Source organism: Rhincodon typus, chromosome 13, assembly GCF_021869965.1.
Source record: "Rhincodon typus isolate 14 chromosome 13, sRhiTyp1.1, whole genome shotgun sequence".
NCBI classification, from domain to species: Eukaryota; Metazoa; Chordata; class Chondrichthyes; order Orectolobiformes; family Rhincodontidae; genus Rhincodon; species Rhincodon typus.
In genome coordinates, this window is record NC_063344.1 from 63,813,438 (window position 1) to 63,839,029 (window position 25,592).

General features: G+C 42.3%; 1 protein-coding gene across 1 annotated transcript; it reads left to right on the top strand.

The window, feature by feature from the left end:
- The first annotated feature begins 522 nt into the window (after positions 1-522).
- zgc:103559 (Allantoinase, mitochondrial) lies at positions 523-25,592 on the top strand. Its single transcript, XM_048604413.1, has 11 exons — positions 523-682; positions 8,467-8,618; positions 12,618-12,732; positions 13,721-13,867; positions 15,165-15,210; positions 15,883-15,976; positions 17,540-17,726; positions 21,418-21,556; positions 22,415-22,587; positions 22,673-22,705; positions 24,396-25,592. The coding sequence occupies exons 1-11, from the start codon at positions 533-535 to the stop codon at positions 24,531-24,533; spliced, it is 1,374 nt and encodes a 457-aa protein (XP_048460370.1). The 5' UTR covers positions 523-532; the 3' UTR covers positions 24,534-25,592.

A 25,592-nucleotide genomic window follows, 5' to 3' on the forward strand; every position in this document is an offset into this window, starting at 1 on the left:
CTAGCTCCCTCTGCAAATGCTCTATAACTCTACGCAGTGTAAAGGCATTATTAACTCATTATTTTATGAAATACTTTGGATGTCTAGAGGTCATGGAAAACATCACATAACTGTAAGACTTTAATTCTTTGCATAGGAATATGTGTTTCCTTTTTATGCATGTTCACAGAGCTGCAGGAAACAGCAAATGTGTTAGAATTGAATAGATTTCCAAGCATGGACAGTAGTATATCATGTACCATATCTTAGGCAGCAGGTAGCAACATGAAGCAGGTATAGCACAAGCTGGATTCAAGACTGCGTTCCAACTATACTGATATGTCAAATCACTTCTGTGTCAGATACAGCAATGGATTTCTAAAGCCTTTTGTACCGTGTGTTCATGGACCTTTGTTCCATTATTAAATTTTTTTTTGACTACCGTCAATCATTCTTATCTATTTGATTAATGATTGACTTGATGATTTCAACACAAAATTGACTGATCACAGGTAAAAACATTGAGAACTGTCTGGACGAATTTTCGTTCAAAATGGAAGCAGGCTCTCAGCTCTCTGTGGTGCGGAGCAGAAAGGTGCTGCTGGATTCAGGGATCTGCCCAGCTCACATCATCATAGAAGGTAGCAAGATTGTGGACATAGTGCCTGAGGGAGTCACAGCACCACAGGTAACAAGTCAACAGGTAAGCCTTGCAGACATTGTCTAAAATGCACATTCACAAATAGGACACTGTTTCATCAGCTTGGTATTCTTCACATTTCCACCCAGTATTCTCCATACCCACACCTGTGCAATGCCTCTTGGTCAGGGACTGGACTGTTGCTCAGAATCCCAGTTGGTTCACAAAAGTCTTGCAGGCCATTAGCAAGGCTCCTTGTTCTAGCCTCATACTGCAGCACCAACTCAAATATGGGGTGTCTTCTGGATCATAGGGTTCTGTGAAAGATGAGAAACCCCTAACCACTCGGCCTTAAACAGTTGAGTGGGAAGCCTGGGTCATAGGAGAGATTAACAGGTACTTTCAGGCTGCTAACCTATAGCAAATCACAAGGACCAGTGCTGGGCCTTGTCTATTCACAATCTACAAGAGAACCTAAGGATAGCAAGGTCATCTGAGACCCCAGGGGGTGCTGCCTGTTTGTGATTTGCTCAGGGACCCAAGGAAGGGCTCTCACTCAGCATTACAACTATGGTCAAGGGTGACACTAGTACATTTTTCATTGGTGAGACTGGAACAACTAGAACCTGAGGGACAATGGTATGGGCTTCCTTGAAGCACATATGAGGAAGGCAGCAGGAAAATTACCTCATGTGTTATTTCCTCTAGTCATGGTGCTCACTTAAGTTGAAAATGGGGGCTTGTAAGCAACAGATGAAGAAAGTACAAGACCAAAGCAAGTCAAACAAGGAACAGAAGATCTGCTGTCAGACAGATCATGACTGCAATTAACCACTTAGATAAAGGGACCAAGGAACCAAACTTATGGGATTATGATGGCCTACTGGTATTATTGCTGGACAGTTAATCCAGAGACCCAAATAACGTCCTGGGGACCTGGGTTTGAATCCCGCCACGGCAGATGGTGGAATTTGAATTCAATGAAATATCTGGAATCTAATGATGACCATGAATCCATTGTTGATTGTCAGGAAAACTCCATCTGGTTCACTAATGTCCTTTAGGGAAAGAAACTGCCATCCTTACCTGGTCTGGCCTACATGTGACTCCAGATCCACAGCAGTGTAGTTCGCTCATGATTGCCCTCAGGGCAATTCATGCCAGCGACTCCCATATCCTGTGAATTAATTTAAAAAAAGGTTACGGAGAATCTTTATAATACTCTGGTTCAAACTCATCCAGAGTAATGTGTCCAGTTCTGGGCTCCACGCTTTAGGACGAATATGAAGATATATTCAAACAGCCCCTGTGGCCTAATGGATAAGGCACAGGTGTGGTCTCCTAAGCCAGGGACTTTGGGTTCAAGTCCTGTCTCGGGTGAGCTGAGTTTGTGGGTGGTACGATGGCTTAATGGTTAGCACTGCTGCCTCACAGCATTGGGGACCCAGGTTCGATTCCAGGCATGGGCGATTGGCTGTGTGGAGTTCGCACATTCTCCCCATGTCTGCGTGGGTTTCCTCCAGGCGCTCTGGTTTCCTCCCAAAGTGCAGGTTAGGTGGATTGGCCGTGCTAAATTGCCCTTAGTGTCCAAGATGTGCAGGCTAGGTAGGTTATATATGGGAAATGCATGGCTACAGGGATAGGGTGGGATGGTCTTCAGAGGGTCGGTCTGGATTCAATGGGCCAAACGGCCCGCTTTCACACGGTAGGAAATCTATGATCTAATCTACACGGAAGAGGGTGAAAAAGAGATTTACGAGAATGGTTCTAGGATGAGGCATTTCAGTTACATGGATGGAGTCGAGAATCTGGAGTTATTGTCCTAAGAGAAGATCAGGTTGAGAGGTGCCTTAATTGACGTTCTCCAGATCAGGGAGGGTTCTGGATAGATATGGAGAAAATGCTGCTGTTGGCAAAATGGTGAAGATCCAGAGGACACTTTCAAAATGTTAATTATCCAAAGAGGAAAAAGTTGCAGAGCTATGGAGTAAAGGGAAAATTATTGGAACCAACTGAGCTCTTCTTGCGATGAACCAGCATGGGCATGACAGTTTGAATGGCTTCATTCCGTGCATTAACCATTTTACGATATTTTTATATTCAGGTTGTCCTGTGTTGTAACTTTACCAGGTTGACACCTCACTTCTCAGTTTGCCTGGTACTGTTACTGGTGTTCTTCGTTGGTAATGATAGTTTGGGGGCATATATCTGGCCATAAGGTTGCGCATTGTTGTTGAATATAATTCTGCTGCTGCTCAGGCTAACAATGCCTCACAGATGCCCAGCTTCAAGATGCTGGATCTGTCCAAAATCTCATTTAGCATGGTGGTGGTCTCTCACAACATTGAGGCTATCCTCAACAGGAAGACAGGCACAACAATGACTGTTTGTGGTCACCATTATTAATACTGTCATGGACAGATACACCTGTGGCAAGCAGATTGGCAAGGATGAGGTCAAGTATGTTTTTACGTCATATGAGCACCCTCACCATCTGCCACAGACCCAGCTTAGCAACCATGTCCTTTAGGACTTGGGAAGCTCAGTCAGTAGAGCGCTACTGATCTACTTTAGGTAGTGGATATTGACGTACCCCACCTAGAGAACATTCTGTGCACTTGCCACCCTTGGTGCTTTTTCCAACTGGTATTCAGCATGGAGGAGTACTGATTCATCAACTGAGGGTAGGGGAGGAGGAAGGTGATAATCAACAAGATGTTTTCTTGTCCATGTTTGACCTGACGCCATGAGACATCATGATGTCCTGAGTCAATGTTGAGAACTCACAGGGTGACTCACTCCTGACCTAAACATACTACCATGCCTGGCACCACCAGCGTCTGGGTTGTAGTCTGTAAGGTAAGGCACTGTGAGTATCAATATGTCAGACTGTTGCTTGACAAATCTGTGGGACAGTTATCCCAATTTTTGGCAGAGGACCCCAGTTGCTAGTAATGTAAACTTCGCAGTAAGGTAGTGTTAACAGGGCTGGTTTGCCACTGTCATTTCTGATACTTGGGTCAATGCCAGAGAGCACCTCCAGATTCATTCCTTTTCATAGACCAGAGCAGCATGATACAACTGAGTGGCTCACAAACCCAGACAGTTATTTACAACAATTGACAATGGTCACAGTTTAAGTACCATTCAATTCCACATTTATTAATTGAATTCAAATCTCACCATCTTCCATTAGCTTGGGTCTCTGGATTGCTAGTCTAGTAACATGGCCAATGGCTGGTGATTTGTTGTTTGCAGAACTTTGTTATAGATGTCTGATATATGTCTACTGTGATCATAAGTAATTCACTCGCAGTAAGTACTTTGGAATGTCCTGAGACTACCAAAGGCAGTATACAAACACAAATTTGTTCTTCTTCATTTGAATTAACCTACCAAGATGGGGCAAATATATAAAGACAAGAAAAGGTAATTAGCCTATTGAAACTCATTCCTATAATTAAATGTGTTGCCAGCAGCAAATCTCTTTCATTAAGCCCTGGTTGGCTGCTTGTAGCTGCTGACAGCATCTTCATTAACAACACAGTCCAAACCTGAAGACTCAGTTCTCAGGATAACAGAAGCAGCATGTGCGTAGCCCACTATCACCTCCAAGTCACACTCTATCCTAACTTGGACATATATTACTGGTCCTTCATCATAATTGGTCAAAATCATGAAACAATGGAGAGTATATACCAAACAGAGTGCAGCAGTTCAAGAAAAAGCATCATCACCACCTTCTCAAAAGATTCCAATTAATTCCAAGCAATTATTATGCAGAGGAACAGTCTCCATTGAATGCCTTTTGGTAAATCTTCCTTTGTTTAAAGAGAAAAGAAGCATTTCTGTCAGTGATTTCACTTGATGTGATGATTCATCCGGACGTGATTTAGACCCTCATGTAAAGTGCCCACCACACGTTTCCTCTTCTGCTTAATAAGGCAGCGGACGTCCGTAACGTGCTGTTTCCTTCTGAAGGTTTCCCTCTTGTTTTGTGAAATCATCATAATGACCAGATTAGAATCTAAAGAGACACCTTTCACTTTTGATTCCAAAAAAAATTGTTTAAAAAGGGGGATTGGTGCGGACAAAAAAGGACTGCTTATGTAAATTCAATGCTTTCTGGCAAATGGAATGGGTCTATAAAGAATCAAGGAAATTTCAAACAGAGAGAAATTCTTATCAGGGAAAGATAATAAGGGGCTGACTGTCTTCTGCCTTTCAGCAGAAAGCCACTTCTTTGCAGACTTTTTTTTTGTGTTTTGCCCTTCCAAGGACATGCAACAAAAGGGGTTAAAAACCAACTGCAACCTTTGTCTACGTGAGCTACTGAGAGGAGTGCTACTGGAAGAAGGTGTGCCAGTGAACTAAAGTATTCAAGTGTACTAGCCAGGATTCAAACAACAGCATGCTGAGAAGGTCACAGTTGAAGAACCACCCATTAGAGACGACAGTGTTGCAAGTAAAAAGATTCTCTCACTCTGAGTGTGGTCAGACAAGCACTATTAAAAATTAACAGGTCAAAAGGATTTCAACTAGCATTCAAAAGGCAGGAACCCTAAATCAACTGCTTAACTAGTGATTGTTCCCCATCTGCTCTTCACAAATGACCCAGACGGACTGATCTGTAAATCTTTCAACTTCTATCTCTTTTTGCACTAACTTTTTATTCCTAATCTCAGTATATGTTTCTGCTATTACTTTTCATGTTTAGTCACTAATCAACACATCCTCTCATTAACTCAAGAAAGACTGGGTTAAATTGGCTCTTTTTAAACCATAAATCCACTTTGTCTGAAAGGCATCCATAAGGAAAAGGGGCTTTTTTAAATTAACCTTGTTGCGACCAACCAAAGGGACGGGTAAATAAGGAAGAGGAGCCAGTTCAACACTCCTCACCCGAGACAAAAACAGAAGTTGTTGGAAAAGCTCAGCAGGTCTGGCAGCATCTGTGAAGAAAAAGTCAGAGTTAATGTTTCGGGTCCGGTGACTCTTCCTCAGAACTGATGGTAGCTGAGAAAATGTCAGTTTATATGCAAAAAATAGGAAAGGGGATGGGGTAGGGAGTAAACGATAGGATAGAACCCGAAGAGAGAGAAGAGCAGTTGGATAGACAAAGGAGTTGATAGGCTGGGAGAGTGAATAATTGTTAACAGGGACTGTTAGTGACTAACAACAGGTAGTGTGTAATGGCAGGTTATGTGATAACAAGGCTTGGTGTGTGAGGTAGGGGGCTAGGACATAGAAGAGTTTAGGCCCTAAAATTATTGAACTTGATATTGAGCCCAAAAGGCTGCAGGGTCCCCAAGCAGAAAATGAGGTCTTGTTCTTCCAGTTTGCATTGAGCTTCACTGGAACACTGCAACAAGCCAAAGACAGAGGTGTTGGCCAGGGAACAGGGTGGTGTGTTAAAGTGGCGAGCAACAGGTAGCTCAGAGTCTTTTTTGTGAGCAGAACATAGATGCTCTGCAAAGCGGTCACCCAGTCTACGTTTCGATTGTGAGCAGCAAATGCAGTAGACTGGATTCTGGAAAGTGCAGGTGAAGTGTTGCTTCACCTAGAAGGTATGTTTGGGCCCTTGGATACTGGGGAGGGAGGAGGTAAATGGGCAGGTGTTACACCTTCGCTGGTTGCAGGGAAAGGTGCCGTAGGGCTGTGGGCGTGAAGGAAGAGTGGTCCAGGGTGTCCCAGAGGGAACAGTCCCTGCGGAAAGTGGACAAGGGAGGGGAGGGGAATAGGTGTCTGGTGGTGGCATCTTGCTGGAAGTGGTGGAAATGGCACCTGATGATCTTCTGGATGTGGATGCTGGTGGGATGGTAGGTAAAGACAAGGGGAACCCTATCGCTGTCAGCAACGGAAAAGAAGGGGTGAGGGCAGAAGTGCGGGAGATGGTTCGGACCTGATTGAGGGCCCTGTCAACAACGATGCTACAGAATCCTCGGTTGAGGAAGAAGGTGGACATTTCAGAAGCTCCCTTGTCGAAGTTGGCCTCATCTGAACATATGCGAAGGAGACGGAGGATCTAAGAGAATGGGATGAAGTCTTTACAGGAAACAGGGTGTGAAGATGTATAGTCCAGGTAGCTGTGGGAGTCAGTGGGTTTATAGTGGATATTAATGGCCAGTCTATCCACAGAAATGGAAACAGAGATGTCAAGGAAGAGAAGGGAGGAGTCAATGATAGACCAGGTGAAAGTGAGGGTAGGATGGAAATTGGAAGTGAAATTGATTAACTTTTTCAATTCTGGACGAGAGAGAGAAAGCAGCACCGATGAAGTCATTGATATATTGATGTATTGGAGAAAGAGTTGTGGGTAGGGACTGGAATTGGATTGGGACAAGGAATGTTTCATGTACCCTACGAAGAGACAGGCATAACTGGGGCCCATGCGGGTACCCATGGCAACACCCGTGACCTGAAGAAAATGAGAGGAGTTGAAAGAGAAGTTGTTGAGGGCGAGTTCGAGCTCAGCCAAGCGGAGGAGGGTGGTGGTGGGTGGGGACGAATCAGGGCTTTGTTCCAGAAAGAAGTGGAGAGCCCTAACACCCTTCTGGTGGGAAATGGATGTGTGAAGCAACTGTAAGTCTATGATAAAGAGGAGGCGGCTGGTACCTGCAAACTGGAAGTTTTGAACCTGGCATAAAGCGTGTGAGGAATCATGGATGTATGTGGGCAGGGATTGGACCAGGGGAGGGAAGACTGAGTAAAGGTAGGAAGAGATCAGCTCTGTGGGGTAGGAGCAGGCTGAAACAATAGGTCTGCCCATTGTTCTGAGGAAGAGTCACTGGACCTGAAATGTTAATTATGATTTTTCTTCACAGATACTGCCAGACCTGCTGAGCTTTTCCAGCAACTTCTGTTTTTGTTCCTGATTTACAGCATCTGCAGTCCTTTCCGTTTTTATGTTGCATCAACTCCCGAAACATTCGTCCACTTAATGCCTGCACAGCTTTGCCATGTTAATGTTTGTAGCTCAGTTTGTATAAAATTAGGTAGATGCGTCATGAGGTACTGTCGCGTTTTGTTTCTGCATACAGACAAATTTATCAGCAGCTGGTGTCACTGGGCGTGAAAATGCTTCCTTCTTTCCCCAGTGCATTGTGGCTAACCTCAGCTCCTTAACACTTTGTGAATGGTTCTTGAAAAGCTAGATTCTGTGTACTTATTTTAAGAAGGTTAGGAACAAGCCGAGACATACATCCTAGAATGATAGGAAATGGTCGGATGATTGATGGAATCTGACACATGCTAAAAAAAAAAGTGTAAATATCTTTCTATATAATCAGACCTCAGGTGAGATGTTCAAAGTTAGGATTTCAGATGGTTACCCCAAATCATTAAGCTCCTGGGTGAGGAGACGCAGTCGGCAGTTCCACTTCATCCTCCAGGTCATTCATCTTGCTAACAAGAAACTTTTTTTTTCCCTTTCAGGCATTAAGGCCCACAAGATGCAACAACTCGAAAATACCCATGGCCTTCTGGAACCTTCCTCTCTCCTCCCCTTCCCTCTGACTCCATCCCCTCCCCCAACCCCACCACAGACTGGTGCTGCAGAGATGTTGAAGTATTTAAGGATTGCTTGAGTTCACTTCAGACACAATCAGTACAAAAATGTGTTCACCCTATTATTCTATGTTGGATTCAAGGCAAGCCCCATAGGGGATAAGGGAGTGAGCATAACACTGTCCTCCCACATTTAAGTAGCTGGAGCCTTTTCCTAGAGCTGAAGCCAGCCACAAACAGTGTCGGTACTGGTGACCCAATGATGGGTCTAATGATTGATTGTGTTCTTCCTAGGTACTGTTTGCCTGTTTTAATCTCTGTTAATCATTGACTTGGTGCAGATTCTGGACGTTGGAGACCTCCTGGTGATGCCTGGTGTTGTGGACAGTCATGTCCATGTTAATGAACCAGGCCGCACTGATTGGGAAGGCTACTGGACAGCAACAAGAGCAGCTGCAGCAGGTGGAATAACAACTATTGCTGACATGCCACTGTAAGGAACCAAGGTGCAAATGCATCACACAGTATATCAGAACCCCTGTCGCATGTTAATGTGCCATTCTGGTGTACGAACTCCAAGAATATAGTTGTGTCACATTAGTACCTGAGCCCCTATAGGATTTTTAGTGTATCAGACTGGTATGTTTGTGTTAATGCAAGTATATCAGTACCTGAACCCTAAAGTACATCAGTTTGGTTAAACTTGTGCTTGACCCCTGACAGTATATGAGTGTGTTTTTGAACATCATGTCAGCCCTTTATCTGAACCCTTCCAGAGTATTAGTGGGTCAGACTGGAGTGTAAAGCCCTATTGTGTATTAATGTGACAGAGGGGAACCTAAACACCTGTAGTATGGTAGTATGTCAGACTGATGTTTGACCATCTACAGCTTATTAGTGTATAAGATTAGTGCCAGAACCTCTTTAGGATCAGTCTGCTGTGTAAGCTACAAAATGTATTAGTATGTCAAATGGGTGTGTGAAACCCAATGCTATGTTGTGTATAAGACTGGTGCCTGAACATCTGAAATGTTTGTGTCAGACAAGTGTCTGAACACCTGTAGTGTGTTACTGTGTCAACAGTTGCCTGAACATCTGCAGTGTATCAGACTGATCTATTAACCCCTATTGTATATCAGCCTAGTGTCTGAACCCCTATTATGTGTTAGTGTGTCAGACTAGAGTATGAACATCAGCAGTGCGTTGTGTGTTAACCTAATGTGTGGACCCACACGACGTGCACGTGCGTCAGAACGATACCTATAGCCCTATAGCCTGTCAGTTGGTGGTAATAGTGTCTAAACACCTATGATGTGGTATTGTGTCAGACAAGTGTGTGAACTTCTATGTGCTAACGTGTCAGAGTGCTATCTCAGTTCAGTATTGTGTTAGTGTATCAGACTGGTGCCTGAACTCCAACAGCGTGTTAGCATGTTAGACAGGTACATATATCCCTATGGTGTGTCAGGGCGTCATACTAGTGTATGAACTCCTTTTGTGTGTTAGTGTGTCAATATGTTAAGATACTAGACTGTGTCTAAACCTCTAATTTGCCAGTATGTCAGATTTCTCTTTGAATTACTACAACGTCAGAATGATTATATTACAGAACTAATGATCCTGGGATACGTGTTCAAATTTCACCACCACAGCTGTCATATTTCAATTTCCTTCATTTTATAATTCCAGAATAGAAAGCTGGTGCCTCTAATGGTAATCTCAAAATTATGTGAACGCTGTAAAAGCCCAACTTCTTCAATATCATTCACAGCATGAAATCTACCATCCTTCTAGAGCGTGGCTCACTGATGACTCCAAATCCACAGCAATGTGATCGATTCTTAACTGCTTTTTGAAATGCCCTGGCAGAAGACTTAATTGCAAGATCACAGTAAAATTGCTATAATAAAGCCAAATAAGAATAAAGCCAAACAGCATCAACCCTGGTATCTGAAATGACAAACACAAAGACAGCCTGCATAACTGACCCTGCAAAGCTCCCTTGCTAACCTCTGTGGACTTGTGCCAAAATTGGAAGACCTATCCCACAGACTAGTCTAGAAAAACCCTGGCATTGTCCTAATTATGGAATCATACCTTCCAATATCCAAGACATCACGATCTACTGGGTATGTCTTGTCCCAGCAGCAGGACAGACCCAGCAGAGGCTTTAGCACCATGGTGTATAGTCGAGAGGGAATTGCTCTGGGAGTGCTCAACATTGATTCCAGATCCCATGGAGTTTCATGGTATCACATCACAGAAGGACAAGGAAACCTCCTGCTAATTACTACTTAATGCCCTCCCACTGCTGATCACTTGGTACTCCTCCCTGCTGAAAACCAATTGGAAGTAGCATTGAGGGTGGCAAGGGTGCAAAATGTAGTCTGAGTGTGAGACTTCAATGACTATCACAAAATATAGGAGCAAAAATGAAGTTGTTGGAGAAGCTCAGCAGGTCTGGCAGCATCTGTGAAGGAAAAAACAGAGTTAACGTTTCGGGTCCGGCGACCCTTGCTCAGAACTTTTATGACGAAATGTAGCTTGGTAGCCCCAATCCTGACCAAGTCAATCAAGTCTTAAAGAATAGACTGCACTTACAGTTGAGAAGCAATAAGTAGGAAATCCCTCCTGGGCCTCATCAATCTGCCTGTCACAGATGCATCTTTCCATGATATTATTCATAGGAGTAACAATAGCAAAGTCCTGGCGGAGACAACATTCTATCCTTGTTTGAGGATACTCTTTATCGTATTATGTGGCACTGCCATGGTGCTGAATAGAATAGATTCTGAACAGATTGAATATCTCAAAACTGGCCATCCCTGAAATACTGTGGGCCATTAGCAGAAACAAATCTGTATTCAACTACAACCTGTCACCTCATGGGTCAGTACACCCTTAATTTATAATTACTGTACCATTAGCCAGAAAATTAACCTTGGTTCAATGAATAGTTGAGGAGCTGAACCAGCCAACCTGGTCAAGCTGAAATACAGGATTACTTGTATGCTAAACTATAAAATCAGCACACTATAGACATAGCAATGAAATCCATTACCAACAGATCATTTCAACATTATACAGCTCTGCTACATCCAGGGTCCCGAATGAAGAAAAGTGATTAAAGGTGTTGTCAACAATGCTATCAAGTAACATTTACACAGCAATAACCTGCTCATTGGTGCTCAGTTTGAGTTCCTCAAGGTCCAGTCACCTCCAGACTTCATTCCAGCTTTTGTCTAATTTGGAAAGAAAGAGCTGAATTCCAAATGTGAGGTAAAATGACTGCCTTTGACATTAAGGCAGCTTTTGAGCAAAAGTGGCATCAAAGTGTCCCAGCAACACTGAAATCAATGGGAATCAGGGAGAAAACTCTGACTGGAGTAATTTCTAACACAAAAGAAGACGGTTGTGGTTATTGGAGGTTAATCTCCATTCCAGGACATCACTGCAGGACTCACTCCTTAGGGTAGCATCTTAAGCCCAACCATCATCAGCTGCTTCATCAATGACCTGCCCTCCAACACAAAGTCAGAAGTGGAGATGTTTGTTAATGATTCCTCAATGTTCTGATCTATTTCCATTTCTTCAGATTCCGTGTTCAAGTGCAGCAAGACCTGTATAACTTTCAGACTTTAGCTGACAAGTAACAATCAATTATTTAATCACACTAGTGCCAGGCGATGTCATGAATTCCAACAACAGAGTCTAACCATATCCCACTGCTACTAAAATCTTGGGGTTACCATTGACCAGAAATGTAATGGGACCAACACAAAAATATTGTGGCTACAAGAGTAGGTCTGATGCTGGGAATTCAGTGCAAGTAACTCATCTAACTCGCCAAAGAATTCTACCATCTACCAGGCACAAGTCAAGAATGTACTGAAAAACTTTCCGCTTGGCTGGATAACAAAGTGCAGCTCCAACCACAGACAAGAATCTCAACTCCTTTCGGGACAAAACAGCCTGCCTGATTGCAGCTAACCACCACCTTCAATGTTCACTCCCTCCAAAACTGGTGCACATTGGCAGCAGTGTGTACCATCCACAAGATGCACTGCAGCAACTTGTCTAACCTCTTTTGACAGTAAATCTGTGAAGAGACCTCCGACTCAAAAAGACAAGGACCATTGGAATCACTACCACCTGCAAGTTCCCCTTCAGGCCTCGCACCATCTTGACTTGGAAATATAACACCATTCCCTTATTGCCACTGGGTCACTATCCTGGTACTCCCACCAGAACAGCACTGTGGACATACTTGCACCACATAGAGTGCAGCAATTTAAGAATGCAACCCAACATTACTTTCTCAAATCCAATAAATGCTGGTCTTGACAGTGATATCCACATCCTATGAATGAATAAAATAAAACTTACATACTGTGCCAATGCATAGATTTGTGTTGAAACTCTAATAAAATGTTAGTGTGATGGATTTGTGTTGTAGTCCATCTAACTGCATCTCTGTTTTTGTCATGGACAGGAACAGCATCCCACCAACAACTACGTTAGAAAACTTCCAAACGAAACTGCAAGCCGCTAGAGACAAGTGCTTTGTTGATACTGCATTTTGGGGAGGTATTGTCCCAGGCAACCAGGTGAACCTTTTAAAAAGTATTAAACCTGCATTATGAACAGATTAATCAGTCTGCATGGTTTGGGTTATCTTTCGATCCTGGTTTTGTTTTGTTTTAATTTGGCACCAAATGGCAGCACTGAGTAACTTAGTGTGCCATAGGCCACTGGAGTGATGAGGGAAAATGAACTTGTAAGTGCAAAATTTGCAAGAAATGTCTGCCACTGTGGGGACAGGACTCCACATCATCGACACCAATGGGGAGCTTGTACCGCACACTGGATGTGCACCATTCCCAAACTTTCAGCTATTTAAAGGTGGGAAAGTGAATCTCTGTTCCCACTTCCTCAATCTGCACTCGTGTTGGTGGAGACTGTCAGCAAGAATTGGAATCAAGGCAGACTGGATGAGAGGAGTGGTGGGTTTAGAAGCCACAATTTCCCTAAATACATTACAGGAATTTCCAGCATCTCTAGTTCAATACTTGACTGATGCTTTAATTCTGATTTAAATTGGAGTGCTCACTATCATGGTGAAACACCAATGCCAGTTACCAATTGGAGCTTATTCTGCCCTTTAAGTAACCAGACTCTGGGACAAAAAGAAACCCTGCAAAAACAGAAATCAGTCTAAGAATAAGAGGTAAGCCGTTCAGCACTGAGATAAAGAAGAATTTCTTCACTCAGAATTGTGAAGCTATGGAATTCACTCCCACAGAAACTTGTTGGGTCCAGTTTGTTAGATACATTCAAGAGGGAGCTCAACGTGGCCTTTGCAGCTAAAGGGATCAAGGGGTATGGAGAGAAAGCGGGAGTGGGAAACTGAAATAGCATGATCGTATTAACTGGTAGTGCAGGCTCAATGGGCCGAATGACCTACTCCTCCATCTATTTTCTATGTTTCTACATTACTCAAAAGTAAAGTTTAAACTGAAAGCTGTGCCTGTCACCAGTCAGATAACTGTAGAACACATTGCTACATGGATTTAACCCTTCTACTTTTATGCCTAGTCTGCACTGCGCCCCATGATTAAGGCTGGGGTCCCAGGGTTCAAGTGTTTCCTCATTAACAGTGGAGTGGACGAATTCCCTCATGTTACTGAAGCTGATCTGCGGCCAGCCCTGTCTCAACTGCAGGGCACAGGTCGGGTGTTACTGGTAAATACACAACTTCTCTATCTCTCTCCTTCTATCCAAAGTTAAATATACACACAGACTGCAACTCTAAACAATAAAGGTCAACAGTCAAGTGTTCTGTTTGTGATAAAACTGTAAACTGGACTGACTGGTAAGTTTTTGAGACAATGCATATGTGGAGCAGAGAAACTTCAGAAATAGACATACGTGGTACTGAAGCACGGGTTTATATTGTGAGCTTTCTAGTCAGACAGAAGACTGAATTACAGAAACCAGTGTACAGGAGATCCTCTGGATAGAAAAACCCAATATGAAATACAGTCCTACATGAAAAAACCCTATGGGCATACAGATTCAGCGTTATGTTTTGTCACTGTGAAACCCTTAGATAGACGGTGCTGAAGAAGAGAGTCAGGAACTCTAATCCTTGTGTGAATTGAAAGGCTCTGATAGTCTTTATTTGCAGAGGTCAGCCTGCATTCTCAGCCCTGACTATGGATTTGTTGAATGGCATTAAGGATTTGCCGTTTATGGCTCCACTAGCTTGTCATTTCTGATAATTCACTTTATTCACAGGCACTGGGTCAGAGGTGAAAAACCTGACCAGTCACTTATTCTGAATCAAACTGCTGTAAAACTCAATGAAGGAAAAGCTCTCAACTTCTGCTCTCTGAGTGTAGTATATTGGGTAATGATCTCAGCTAGCATTTTAACTCTGGATCAGAAGCTTATAGGCTGGAACTTGAGCAATTTGAAACTATAATCCAAGCTGAAATTGTGTGCCGCACTCAGTCCTTTGGATGAGTGACAAAAGCTATGTTTATCTGTCTATTGATTCCAATGCTTAACTTGGTAAACGCTCTTCTCTCAAATATCACCAAGAATTAATTCAATAGTCATCCTTTTCAGTTCTGCATTTGGGGTCTTAGAATGTGTAAAACGACTGATAGATTTGTCTGTGAACCAGGTTGATGTGCTTCAAAGACAGTTGATGGTAAAACCAAATGTACCCTATTCTTTATTTTCCGATTACATCACTTTATTCAATACAGTGGGATTCACCTCCTAAACTGAAACCTTAATGTTTTGGAAGAGGCTCACTGGTCAATCTCACTATGACATAACTGATTCCACTAGTGTTGAATGTGTCCTGGGAGTGTATGATGGGCTAGTGTAGAGGATATTTTCTGTATCTAGCCTGTCTTTTATCTGACATTACCTACCATCAGGGGCAATAAACTGGAAAGTCATCCATGTATCGACATTACATATCATGTTAAGCATGAAAGAGCTAATGCAATATGCATTGTTTCATCAGTTCCATGCAGAGCACGAGCTGGAACATGTGACTCCTCGACTAAACAGTAAGTACAAGAAATGAAACACATGAAAACAACAATCAAGCTACCAGTAAATGTTTTAGTTCAATTGTTGGACTGTTTTGAACTTTTTTTTTTATTTAAGAGAGATATCAAATGTAATTACTTGCATGAATAATAACGTGTATAAAGGGGCTCAGAGCTGGCAACTTGCACCGTCAGATGCCCCATTTCTGCATCAGAGATGGACGAGGCCCTGCCTGTCTTCTCAAATGTTCCATCTCAATGGATTCTTCCTGGTGTCCTACCTAAAATGTATCCCTCCAGCAGCATGGGCTATGTACAATAATCACCAACATGACCAATGAACAACATAAACTAACATGAGCCGTGGGCCATGTATAGTATTAAGCAACATGGATCAGGTAGAACATACACAATGCGAGCTATGTACAACATGCACCAACATGGGTCATATACAATATAATCAGTGAGCCATGTACAACACACACTAGTGAGAACAAGGTAGAATACATATCAACATGAGCTAGGACAACAATTTACTGCCCAGTCCTAATTGCCTTTGAAAAAGTGTGGTGAGCTGCCTGTGGTCAACTGTATTCTAGATTATTCATGTCTCTGATTCACTGTCAGTCTCTCTGTTTTTCATTTCTTTTTCTATATGTCACATGCGACTCTATTCCTTTGGTCCCTCAGACCCCCATGATTACACAACATTTCTGGTGACCCGACCCGATGAGATGGAGGTGGAAGCCATTCGAATAGTTATTAAACTTTGCCTCCAGTACAGGTAAGAAATTCATTTAACTACAAAGAAAGCCTGATCACGACACAGGCTGCACTGAAAAGTATCCCTCCGAAATACTGAAAGGTTTGCAGGGAGATGGACCAGGAGCAGGCAGGTGGGATTAGTTTAGTTTGAGACTATGTCGGCATGGACTGGTTGGACTGTAGTATCTGTTTCTGTGCTGTATGACTCTATGGTTCTACGTCCAGAGTCTCTGGGGAGAGGTGTTTTCTGTAGCAATAATTTTTCTGATAGTTGCAAAAATTTTCTCAAAGCAAATGACTCAACAAAACAACTGAAACAGGGAAAGTGAGTATCTATGCAACTCCAAAGCAGGTAAGGAAAGGAAATTGGAGTGAGGATAGTGGGCAAAAGTGGAGAGAGTATAGAAACAAAGAGGGGGTGGCTGTGCCCTTGTCAAAGTAACATTTTAATGGACTATGTGTTCATATTGAGGAGGGGTAGTATTGTTTTGTTTTTCCCTTTATTCATTGATAGATTAAGTGTGGACAATGTAACGCTTCTAAAGGACTTTGGCGAAACACAAGTTTTTACAAAAAATTAATGTACACAGTCACTATTTCCAAGATGAGTTTCCAATTCCAGATTTTTTGTTAATGTAAATTCCACCAGTTGCTGTGGTGGGATTCGAACCCAGGCTCTCAGCATTAGCCTGGGTCTCTGCATCATTTGTCTGGTAACATTACCACTCACTCTCTATCCTACAAATACTACATACAGAATGAACTAGATGAACTAAAATTTTATTTCTTCCCATTTTTTGTTAGGATCACAACTGATTGACCTAAATACACATCCTAACAATAAACCAAAGAATGCTGAAGATCAGAAACAAAAACAGAAACTGCTTCAAAAACTCTGCAGGTCAGGCAGCATCTGGGAAGAGAAAACAACAGTTGATGTTTTGGGTCCATTCTAAAGAAGGATCTCTCAAACCTCAGCTTTCTCTCCCTAGATGCTGCCTGACCTGCCAAGTTTTTCCAGCAATTTCTAATTTTGTTTCCAGTTGCAAAAACACATCCTGTTTGGAGAATCTGGAACAAACTGTAGCTGCATTTTATGATCCGCACTGATCCAAAATAGGCCCAAAGCGCGCTATCTGCATTACATCCCCTGCCTGTGAAAATCTCCCAAGAAGACAGCAGAATACGAGTAATCCACTGCACACAGAAAGTGAGCACGCTGGCCTATGGAATCTCAATGCTACTACTTCAACTCATTGCTCTACCCACACAAATTACCAGGTTGATGTACTTGAGATGGCTCGGACTGTCATCCCTGGCCTGCACTTGAATCTAGGGTTGGGCAGTTTCCTAAATTACTGCTGCCCACCACCACACGCACCCCCACCCCGCCCCATTTCTCCATGAAAGAGACACCCCACATCCCAGTCTAATGAACCTCCTCACTCAGAGCCCATTGAAAAGTTAGCATCCATTCTTAAGTTTCCAAGAGGTCACAGTTAGCGCAAAGCTTTCAGAGTTTGTTTGGTTTGTCAGTGAAAGAATGCTCCACTTGGAACCACACTCGCTTTCTCTGTTCCAGAGTTCACTGTCATATTGTCCATCTTTCCACTGCGGAAGCTCTACCCATCCTAAATGAAGCCCGCAGAGCAGGGGCTATGCTTACTGTTGAAACCACTCATCATTATCTCTCACTGGCTGCTGAAGACATCCCAAAAGGTGCCACACACTACAAATGTTGCCCTCCGATTAGGGCAAGAAGAAATCAGGCATGGATTCCTCATTTATTCAATTATTCTAATTTTAAATATGTTTCAAAACAAAGATGGTCCGGAGGTTAAACCACAAAGTCTAGAGGAGGGATTTGATTGCCAAGCTCCCTCTGTCCAAAGTGGACCCTGATAGCAAGATTCTTTCTTTGATCTGCATGTTTTCCAATGTTACAAATACCTTGAATTGCAAATTGTATCAGCATCCATTGTGTCTGCAAATGTCACTGACTTTTCTGCATGACTCTTAATTGGATTCAATCAAAACTTGAGTTCTACTCCCAGATGGCAGCAGTTTTTCAACACTACTGGAAGAAACAGCTTTTAATCTGATACATGCTCTCCATCGAAATCTGACACCCAGTTGCCGCCTTCTCTGGATTTTATGAGGAATTCCTCTGAATTCTGCTCCTACGTTCCAAATATCATGTCCTGACTGACTCCTCACAATGTTGAAATCCAGTTGCATCAGTCTTACTCTAATCTATTTTCAAACAGCAGAAGCACTTACGTTGTTCACCAACACCTTCCAGGTCTTATCACAACACACTCTGATGAAACGAGAGGAAAAGCAGATCCAGTTGGTTCTTGCATATTTTCTGGTAGTCTAGTGGCTATAATCTGGCAGGAATCTGTTTTGCAGTGGAAGAAGGATATATCGTTAGCTTGGGCAATAGTTGTTGGTGGTCCATAAATCAATACAATTTTTGAGTTAAAATTCAGCATTGGTGACAGCCTCAGATTGAGAGAATATTGGGAGGAATGCATGGGTACTTTTTTTTTTAAGTTTGGATCTGCTAATTAGTCACTGAAGATCACCCAGTCCCAGACCAACTTGCTGTTCTGTGCTACAATAACTGATCACCCCCTATAGAGGGCTATTTTAGTGTCCGATTCCCACTGCAGTATCTTGTTCCAACAGCACGGACCATAGCACTAAAAGGGGCTAACTACCTCTTGTGCAGGGGTTGGTCCTTCCTGATCACCTCACACACCTTTGGCATTGATTGTCTTAATCTCCAAGATCACCACAAGCCCTATTTTCCATTCTCGATCACATGCGACAATTATCCCCTCGAAGACAAAGAATCTAATAAAAGGCCAGTTCTCTCAGTACTTTGTGTGCAGACAAGTGTTTGCAATTCCCATCCACTAGCTTTCACACTAACTTGCAAACTTGCACGAGGTCATTTGATGCGAATAGGGGTGGCAGCTCATGGCTTCACTCTGGGTGGATGGCTGGAGCACACTTGGGCACCAAACGCCTCTTTCTCCCACTCCTTTGGCCAGTAAACCATTGTTTCAACAGCACCGAGATATTTGACCTCCGGCAGCATTGCAGCTCCATGTAAAATGCTCTCTTCACTGCTTTTTCAGCAAAGTGAGTGAGGCCCTCCCTCCATGACTTTCTTCACTCACCAGCAACAGTGTGTTGTGGGAATGGGGAGGGTAGGACAGGACAGGACTGGTCGTTAGATCGGTGATGTAGCTGATTGCCACATTCTCAACCCTGCCTCCAACTGGGCTGCACTGACTTGGAACAGGTCGCTTCCTGCTCCAAAACTCCGCAGTTCATTGTCACATCTAGAAAAAGGTGCACAATGGCTGAAGTAAAAGTCCTTTATCCCAGGGATGAAGGAGCCACACCAACTAAACAGGGATGAAGATGCAATTCAAATCTAAGGAATGGGGAGCGTGTGTGGTTGGGAAGGGAAATGAAGCAACATGAAGTACACTTGTAAAGGGTAATTGTTCCTTGTGTGTGGAATTATGCATGGGAATCTCTTATTTTCAATTCTTAGTACACTATATGTAAATGGTTTCTGTTAGATTCTCTACCTCCCTCTTGTCTCTCAAATGTTGGAGACAGAGCCCATGATACTTTATTTTGTTTTCTTAATTACTTTGTCCTTTGGCTGAGGAGATGAGTAGCCACTAACTAAATTGGGAAAAATGTGCAGTTCAAATACTTCCAGGGAGGCAAGATGGGGTTAGGTCACAACAGTGCAACTGATGGAGGGGCTTATAGAGTGCAAACAGGCCAGAGCATTATCCAAAATGCCAACTCATCATTGTTCCTAACTGGTTTGCCAACATAATGTTATGCTACATTCCAAAAATGAATTTATTGTGCAAACTCCTGTCATAACAACAGCGGAATTCAAATCATTATGGGAATGTTGAACATTTAAATACTTTTTTTAAAAAAGACACTCATCTGAAATATGACCGTGGATGTAAATTCAGTAGTGTCTGGAGGGAGAGAACCCCTGGAATTTCACACCTAACGAGGTGTCGAAGAAACTTCAAATCAATGAACTTAAAAGGAGAAATGCACAACAAACTGAAATGTAATCCCCTATGAGGATCTCAGACTGTGAGCAGAAGGGAGGAAAAACTGCAGTCTAGGTAAAGGGACTTCTTTTTTCTTCAAGAGATGTGTGCCACTGGCAAGGCCAGCATTCAATGTCTATCCCAGATTCCCCTCAAATGGCTTGCTAGCTATTTCAGGGGGAATTTAAGAATCAACTACATTGCTGTGGGTCTACAGTTTCATGTAGGCCAGACTGGGCAAGGATGCAGATATTCTTGTTAAAAAGTGAACCAAATAGATTTTTACCACAATCAACAGGGATTGCACAGTTACCATTAGCCTAGGTTATAATTCCAAACTTTGATGAATTCAAGTTTGACTGTCTGCCATGGTGGGAATCAAATTCATGTCCCGAGAACATTAGCTGGGGCTCTGGATTACTGGTCACACACCATCACCTCCCCTCAGTTTTATGCATTCCCTTTTCATGAATACACAGTTTAAATGCCACTTCAACCTTGGTCTGTGCACTGTAGTGGAAGGTGGTGTGCTAGTGAGGAGAGGTGATTGTGTGCACCAGGAGGGCTGAGGTAATCTGGTGAACTAGCCTGTATTCAAGTCTTATGTGCTATGAAGGTCACAGTCAAAGAACCACCCACTAGTGAGCCCTGCCTTGCAGATAAACATTTCTCTTACTCGAAGTGCTAAAAGTTAGCTCACCAGAAAGCCAGTCAAATGAAAACAGGAAATAAGAATGACTCGAATGCTGCCAGTCACCGTCAAAAGAAAATCGGACAAAAGAATTTCAACCAACCTGCCAAGCCAAAAGTTCCAAAAATCGAATGCTTAACTGTTAATGTTCTACTATCTACGCTTCATGACCAACCTAAAGACTGAACTGCATATCTTTTACCTTTTTTTAAAGACGCGTTTCTAATCTGTGTTGTTACTATTTATCACATTTACTAAATGAATTAATTCTATCATTAACTCAAGAAAGCCTGGTTGAATTGGATCTTTCCAAAAAACAACTTCATTTGATCTTAGAGAATGGTATCCATGAGGGAAGGAATCCTGTTTATTTAAGCTTGTTGCAACCAACTTGGTGGTGGGGAGCGATGACAGTTTGGTTGGGTAGGGGGTAGTGGTTAGGAAGAGGGGAGAATAAAGAGGGGGGGGAAATGGGAGACTATTGATCCCACCTAACTCAGGAGTTTACGGATTTGGGGCATCTGTCTAGAACCGTAACAAATTGGGGAACCTTGCCTGGGAGCTGGTGAGAGGTATTGATATAATAAAACATCAGATAAGGTTATTGGCATTCACAGCATCCTCACCCATGTTGGCGTATGTTGAACCACTATTTGTCCCACACAGGAACAGCTGTGGTCTGCACTGAAAGCTGGAAAGATAGACATGGTGGTCTCTGATCATTCTCCGTGCACTGCAGACCTTAAACTGCTGCAGTCTGGAGACTTCCTCAAAGCATGGGGGGGAATTTCTTCTCTGCAATTTGGTGAGTCAGATTTGTTGGCTAAATTCAACTAGATAATACAGGTAACACATGCACTACTGTCTAATAAACAGTCAGATCAGATGGTAACACCCTCATCTCTGTGGCAGCACATGAAGTGTTCTAATTTTACTCTAGGGAGTCCATCACGTCATCAAATGTTCCATGCAGAATAGTGCTGCATTGTTAGAAGCTGTCTTCTGTCTCTTCCTGCCAGATCCCATGCTGCTATTCAAAGAGATCTCTCAAACGTCTTTTTTAAACCAATACTGCCAAAACTGATTGACTGATCCTTTAATTTTCTGTCTGAGAGACCTTGAGTTTCTACGCTTAGCAATTAAACAGTAACTTACTTCATAATTAATGCATTGGCTGAGAAGAACTATAGCACATCCTGGGGACATAAAACACCCTTCATCAATGAAAGTTCATCCAAACAAATACTTTGTGTATTGTTAACACGTATACCATGTACAGTCAACAAACAGACTGCACAAGTAACATATAGGTTATTTTACATTTACCAAGTGTTACACATATATCATCATTGACAGGTAGCCAAAGGCTACATATTATTACCATAGATGTTACATATTATTGACCATGCTGCAATTTTTTTAGCTAAACCATTATTAGAACCTATTTATATGATAACAAATAATGTAATATGGCTATATATATTTCATGTTTATTCAGGAGGCATTTACCCAGTGGCAAACCATTTTCCATCCTTAGGGTACACAGCAGAGAATACGTTGTAACTTAGGACTTGAATAGCAGGTGTTTCCTATTGTCCAAGTATGGAGTGAACACCAGCTGTTATCACTTCCCAGAATCTCTGAAATGTCACTCTTTTAAAAGGTCTTCCTCTGTTCTGGACTTCTGCTCGTCAACGAGGATTCAGTCTTCAGGATGTAGTGAACCTAATGTGTAAAAACACAGCCAGGCTGTGTGGGCTGGAGAACAGGAAAGGTTCTCTTGTTGTTAGTAAGGATGCAGACCTTGTGATATGGGATCCTGACAGAGAGTTTGAGGTAGGTTACTAAAATGTTATCAGTTTCACCATAAGGTTGCTTCTGTGTCTCAGTAAACTCAGTACCTGAACATCATTGTTTGCAGGTGAAAGATACCTCAATTCATCACAAAAACAAGGTAAGAACCCCAATTACAACTTACTGGCTTCTCTTCCTTTGAATTCCTCTAACTGCATGCTTTGGGGGTTGGACAATTCTTTATCAGCATCGTTAATTCCTCAGCACTCTCTCAAACGTCCTCTCCACATCAAGAAATGTGAGAGTAATTCCATCCATAGCTAATCAGAGAACTTTTAACATTGGTGCAAGGTAACAGATAAGCATCCTGAAGCACCGACTTTGGTTGGGGGCACACAAGAGTGGATATAGGTGAGCCTTATGACCAAAATGCAGCAAGCGAGACACATGGTGTCACGACTGACACCAATTTTGGATGTTGAATATGAGAGCCCTCGACTAACACAAGTTCTGGTATTGAGTGCGAATGAGACGCCATTATGATCCAAAAGAAAGGTCGTGACAAATCAAAGGACATCACAAACTCTTAGACGGAGGCTGCTAATGCAAAAAGGCAACAGATGCATTAGTCATTCTGATACCACCTACTTTGAAGTGCTGTGAATAGAAGGTAGGTTAATTCCTTCATTCCCCTACAAAGATCCTCGTCAGATTGAATCAACAACCAGGCTGCTCTTCCAGGTTTCCCATTAGGTGCTTTCACTAAAGCACTGAATCAAGTTCAGAAGCATTTCTTTCACTTAGGATACTGTCACTCTTGGATTACTAACAGAAAGGAGCAAAAGCAAAAAATAAAGCACCCTCAACACGCCCAATATGAACTGAGATACACAAGTAACATGAAGCATGGGTCTCCTTTGGAGAGGAAGTTGAATATTTTGCCTTTTCATTAGTGGTTCTGGGATTCAAATGCAGTCTGAGCTGGTGGTTTATTGGTCCCCACTGCTGGTCACGACAGACTCAAAATGGCGAGCTAAATCTGAGTTTCCAATGGGTGCAAAACTAAACTTCATTTTAATGTTAAATAAAAGCAAACTCTGCAGATGCTGTGAATCTGAAACAAACAGATGCCGGAAACCTCAGCAGTCTGGCAGCACAGAGAGAAACAGTGTTAACATTTTCAATCCATTATAACTTCTTCAGAAGAAACCACATTAGACTAAAACATTAATTCTGTTTCTCTCCACAGTTGCTGCCAGGCTGCTGGGTTTTTCCAGTTGTTTTGTGTTTGTTTCATTTTATGCTGTCATTCAGGAATGACATACTGGTACATTAAAGGATGCCTTAGAGATTGAGGCTATGCAGCATTATGAAGGCAAAGTAAAAATTTGGGTGCACATAATAGAAGAAGGACTGAACTCTCAAAAGTCAACTTCCCCATTTAATAAGATACTTTCTCATCTTTCCCCAAAATCCCCCAATTCACTGTTGAATATGTCCAATGACTTGGCATCCACAGTCCCCTACAGTAAAGACTTCCAACAATGTCCAGTCCTTTAAGTGAAGGAACTATACTTCACCTGTCCTAAATAGTTGACACCTTATTCTGAGAATGTGACCCCTAGTTGTAAACTCTGCAGCCAAGGGAAACATCTTCTCAGCCTTTATCCTATTAAGATGTCTTAAGAATTTTATACACACTCCAGTATCTTGATCATAACCCACCTCATGCTCCTACATATTCAAAATTGGAAAGTGCTTCATTTACAAGTACAGAAGTCCTTCAACTCAAGGAAATTATCCAACTAAATATTTAAAAAGAAATAACTCTAATCTTGCTTCCTTTACAGTTGACCCCATATCTTGGACGTAGACTGCAGGGAGAGGTTTTTGCTACCATTGTCCGTGGAAAGATTGTCTATCTACAAGGAAAATTCTCCGATAAACCCCTGGGACAGCACATTCTGATCAATAATACTCAATTATGAACTGAATCAAGATTCACGTTTATGGTCTTTCCCAAAAACACATTAATCAGAGCCCACCTATCTCATTTCAGCACATTTGCATCCATTAAATACATACGTAGAAATGCCTGCTAGTGAGTGTTCGTGGATGAGCATTTTATATACTTTGCATGGTATTTCTCTGTCTGTTATTTTGACATGGAATGCTGGGAATAACTGCTCCACCACTATGTGAGAGTATTATACTCAAACATGAAAAGTAAGAGCTGGGAAAGTCCTGCTTGTCAACCAGCCTGTCCCACAGAACTGAATTGTTTTGTGCATTTCAATACATATACTCCCACCTCCGCCAGGAAGCCGCATTACCTCCAGCTGGAGTGATGGAGGATGAAAACCAGTCAAAATGTGGAGAAGGGAAGAGGGTAGGAAAAAATTCTACAATATTTCTCTAGCCCAGAACACCATTCCAGCCCTGATTAATGTGCAGGGTAACCTTTGCCGCAGCCACGAAGAAGGTCCAGCTCTCACAAAGTAATTTAAGAAATCAGCATTGGTCTCACAAACCAGAAACCTGTCCCACAATTCCGCTATTCTCTAGGTAAAGAAGAACCTCCTAACAGCCAGCATTAAAAATATCAATTCATTGATGTCAGCAACACTATCTAATGACTGTAACAGTGGAAGTACACAAAGTGAATAAGGATATCGCTCATGTCATGATTAAACATCTACTATAAACTGTAGTTAATGCAATGGACTAAATCAATAATCTGACTACACATTTTGCTTAGTGGAAGCAGTCCTAATCGGAACATAATTGGGGTGACCATAGTCTGCCAGTAGCAGGAAACAGGCTCATAACAAATTAGCATCACATTTTATACCATGTTGTTTGAACTTCAGATAGAAAAGAAAATAAATCCCTAGAATAGCCTATCAATTCATTGCTAGGGTTAACCATCACATTCATTAAGTTCCCTTTTGCTATTATGCTTTATACTTTGTTGTTTCACTTAAATAACAATCACTTCTTATTGTAACCTGTTCTGGCAGCTCATTCAGAAATCAGATTTACAAACA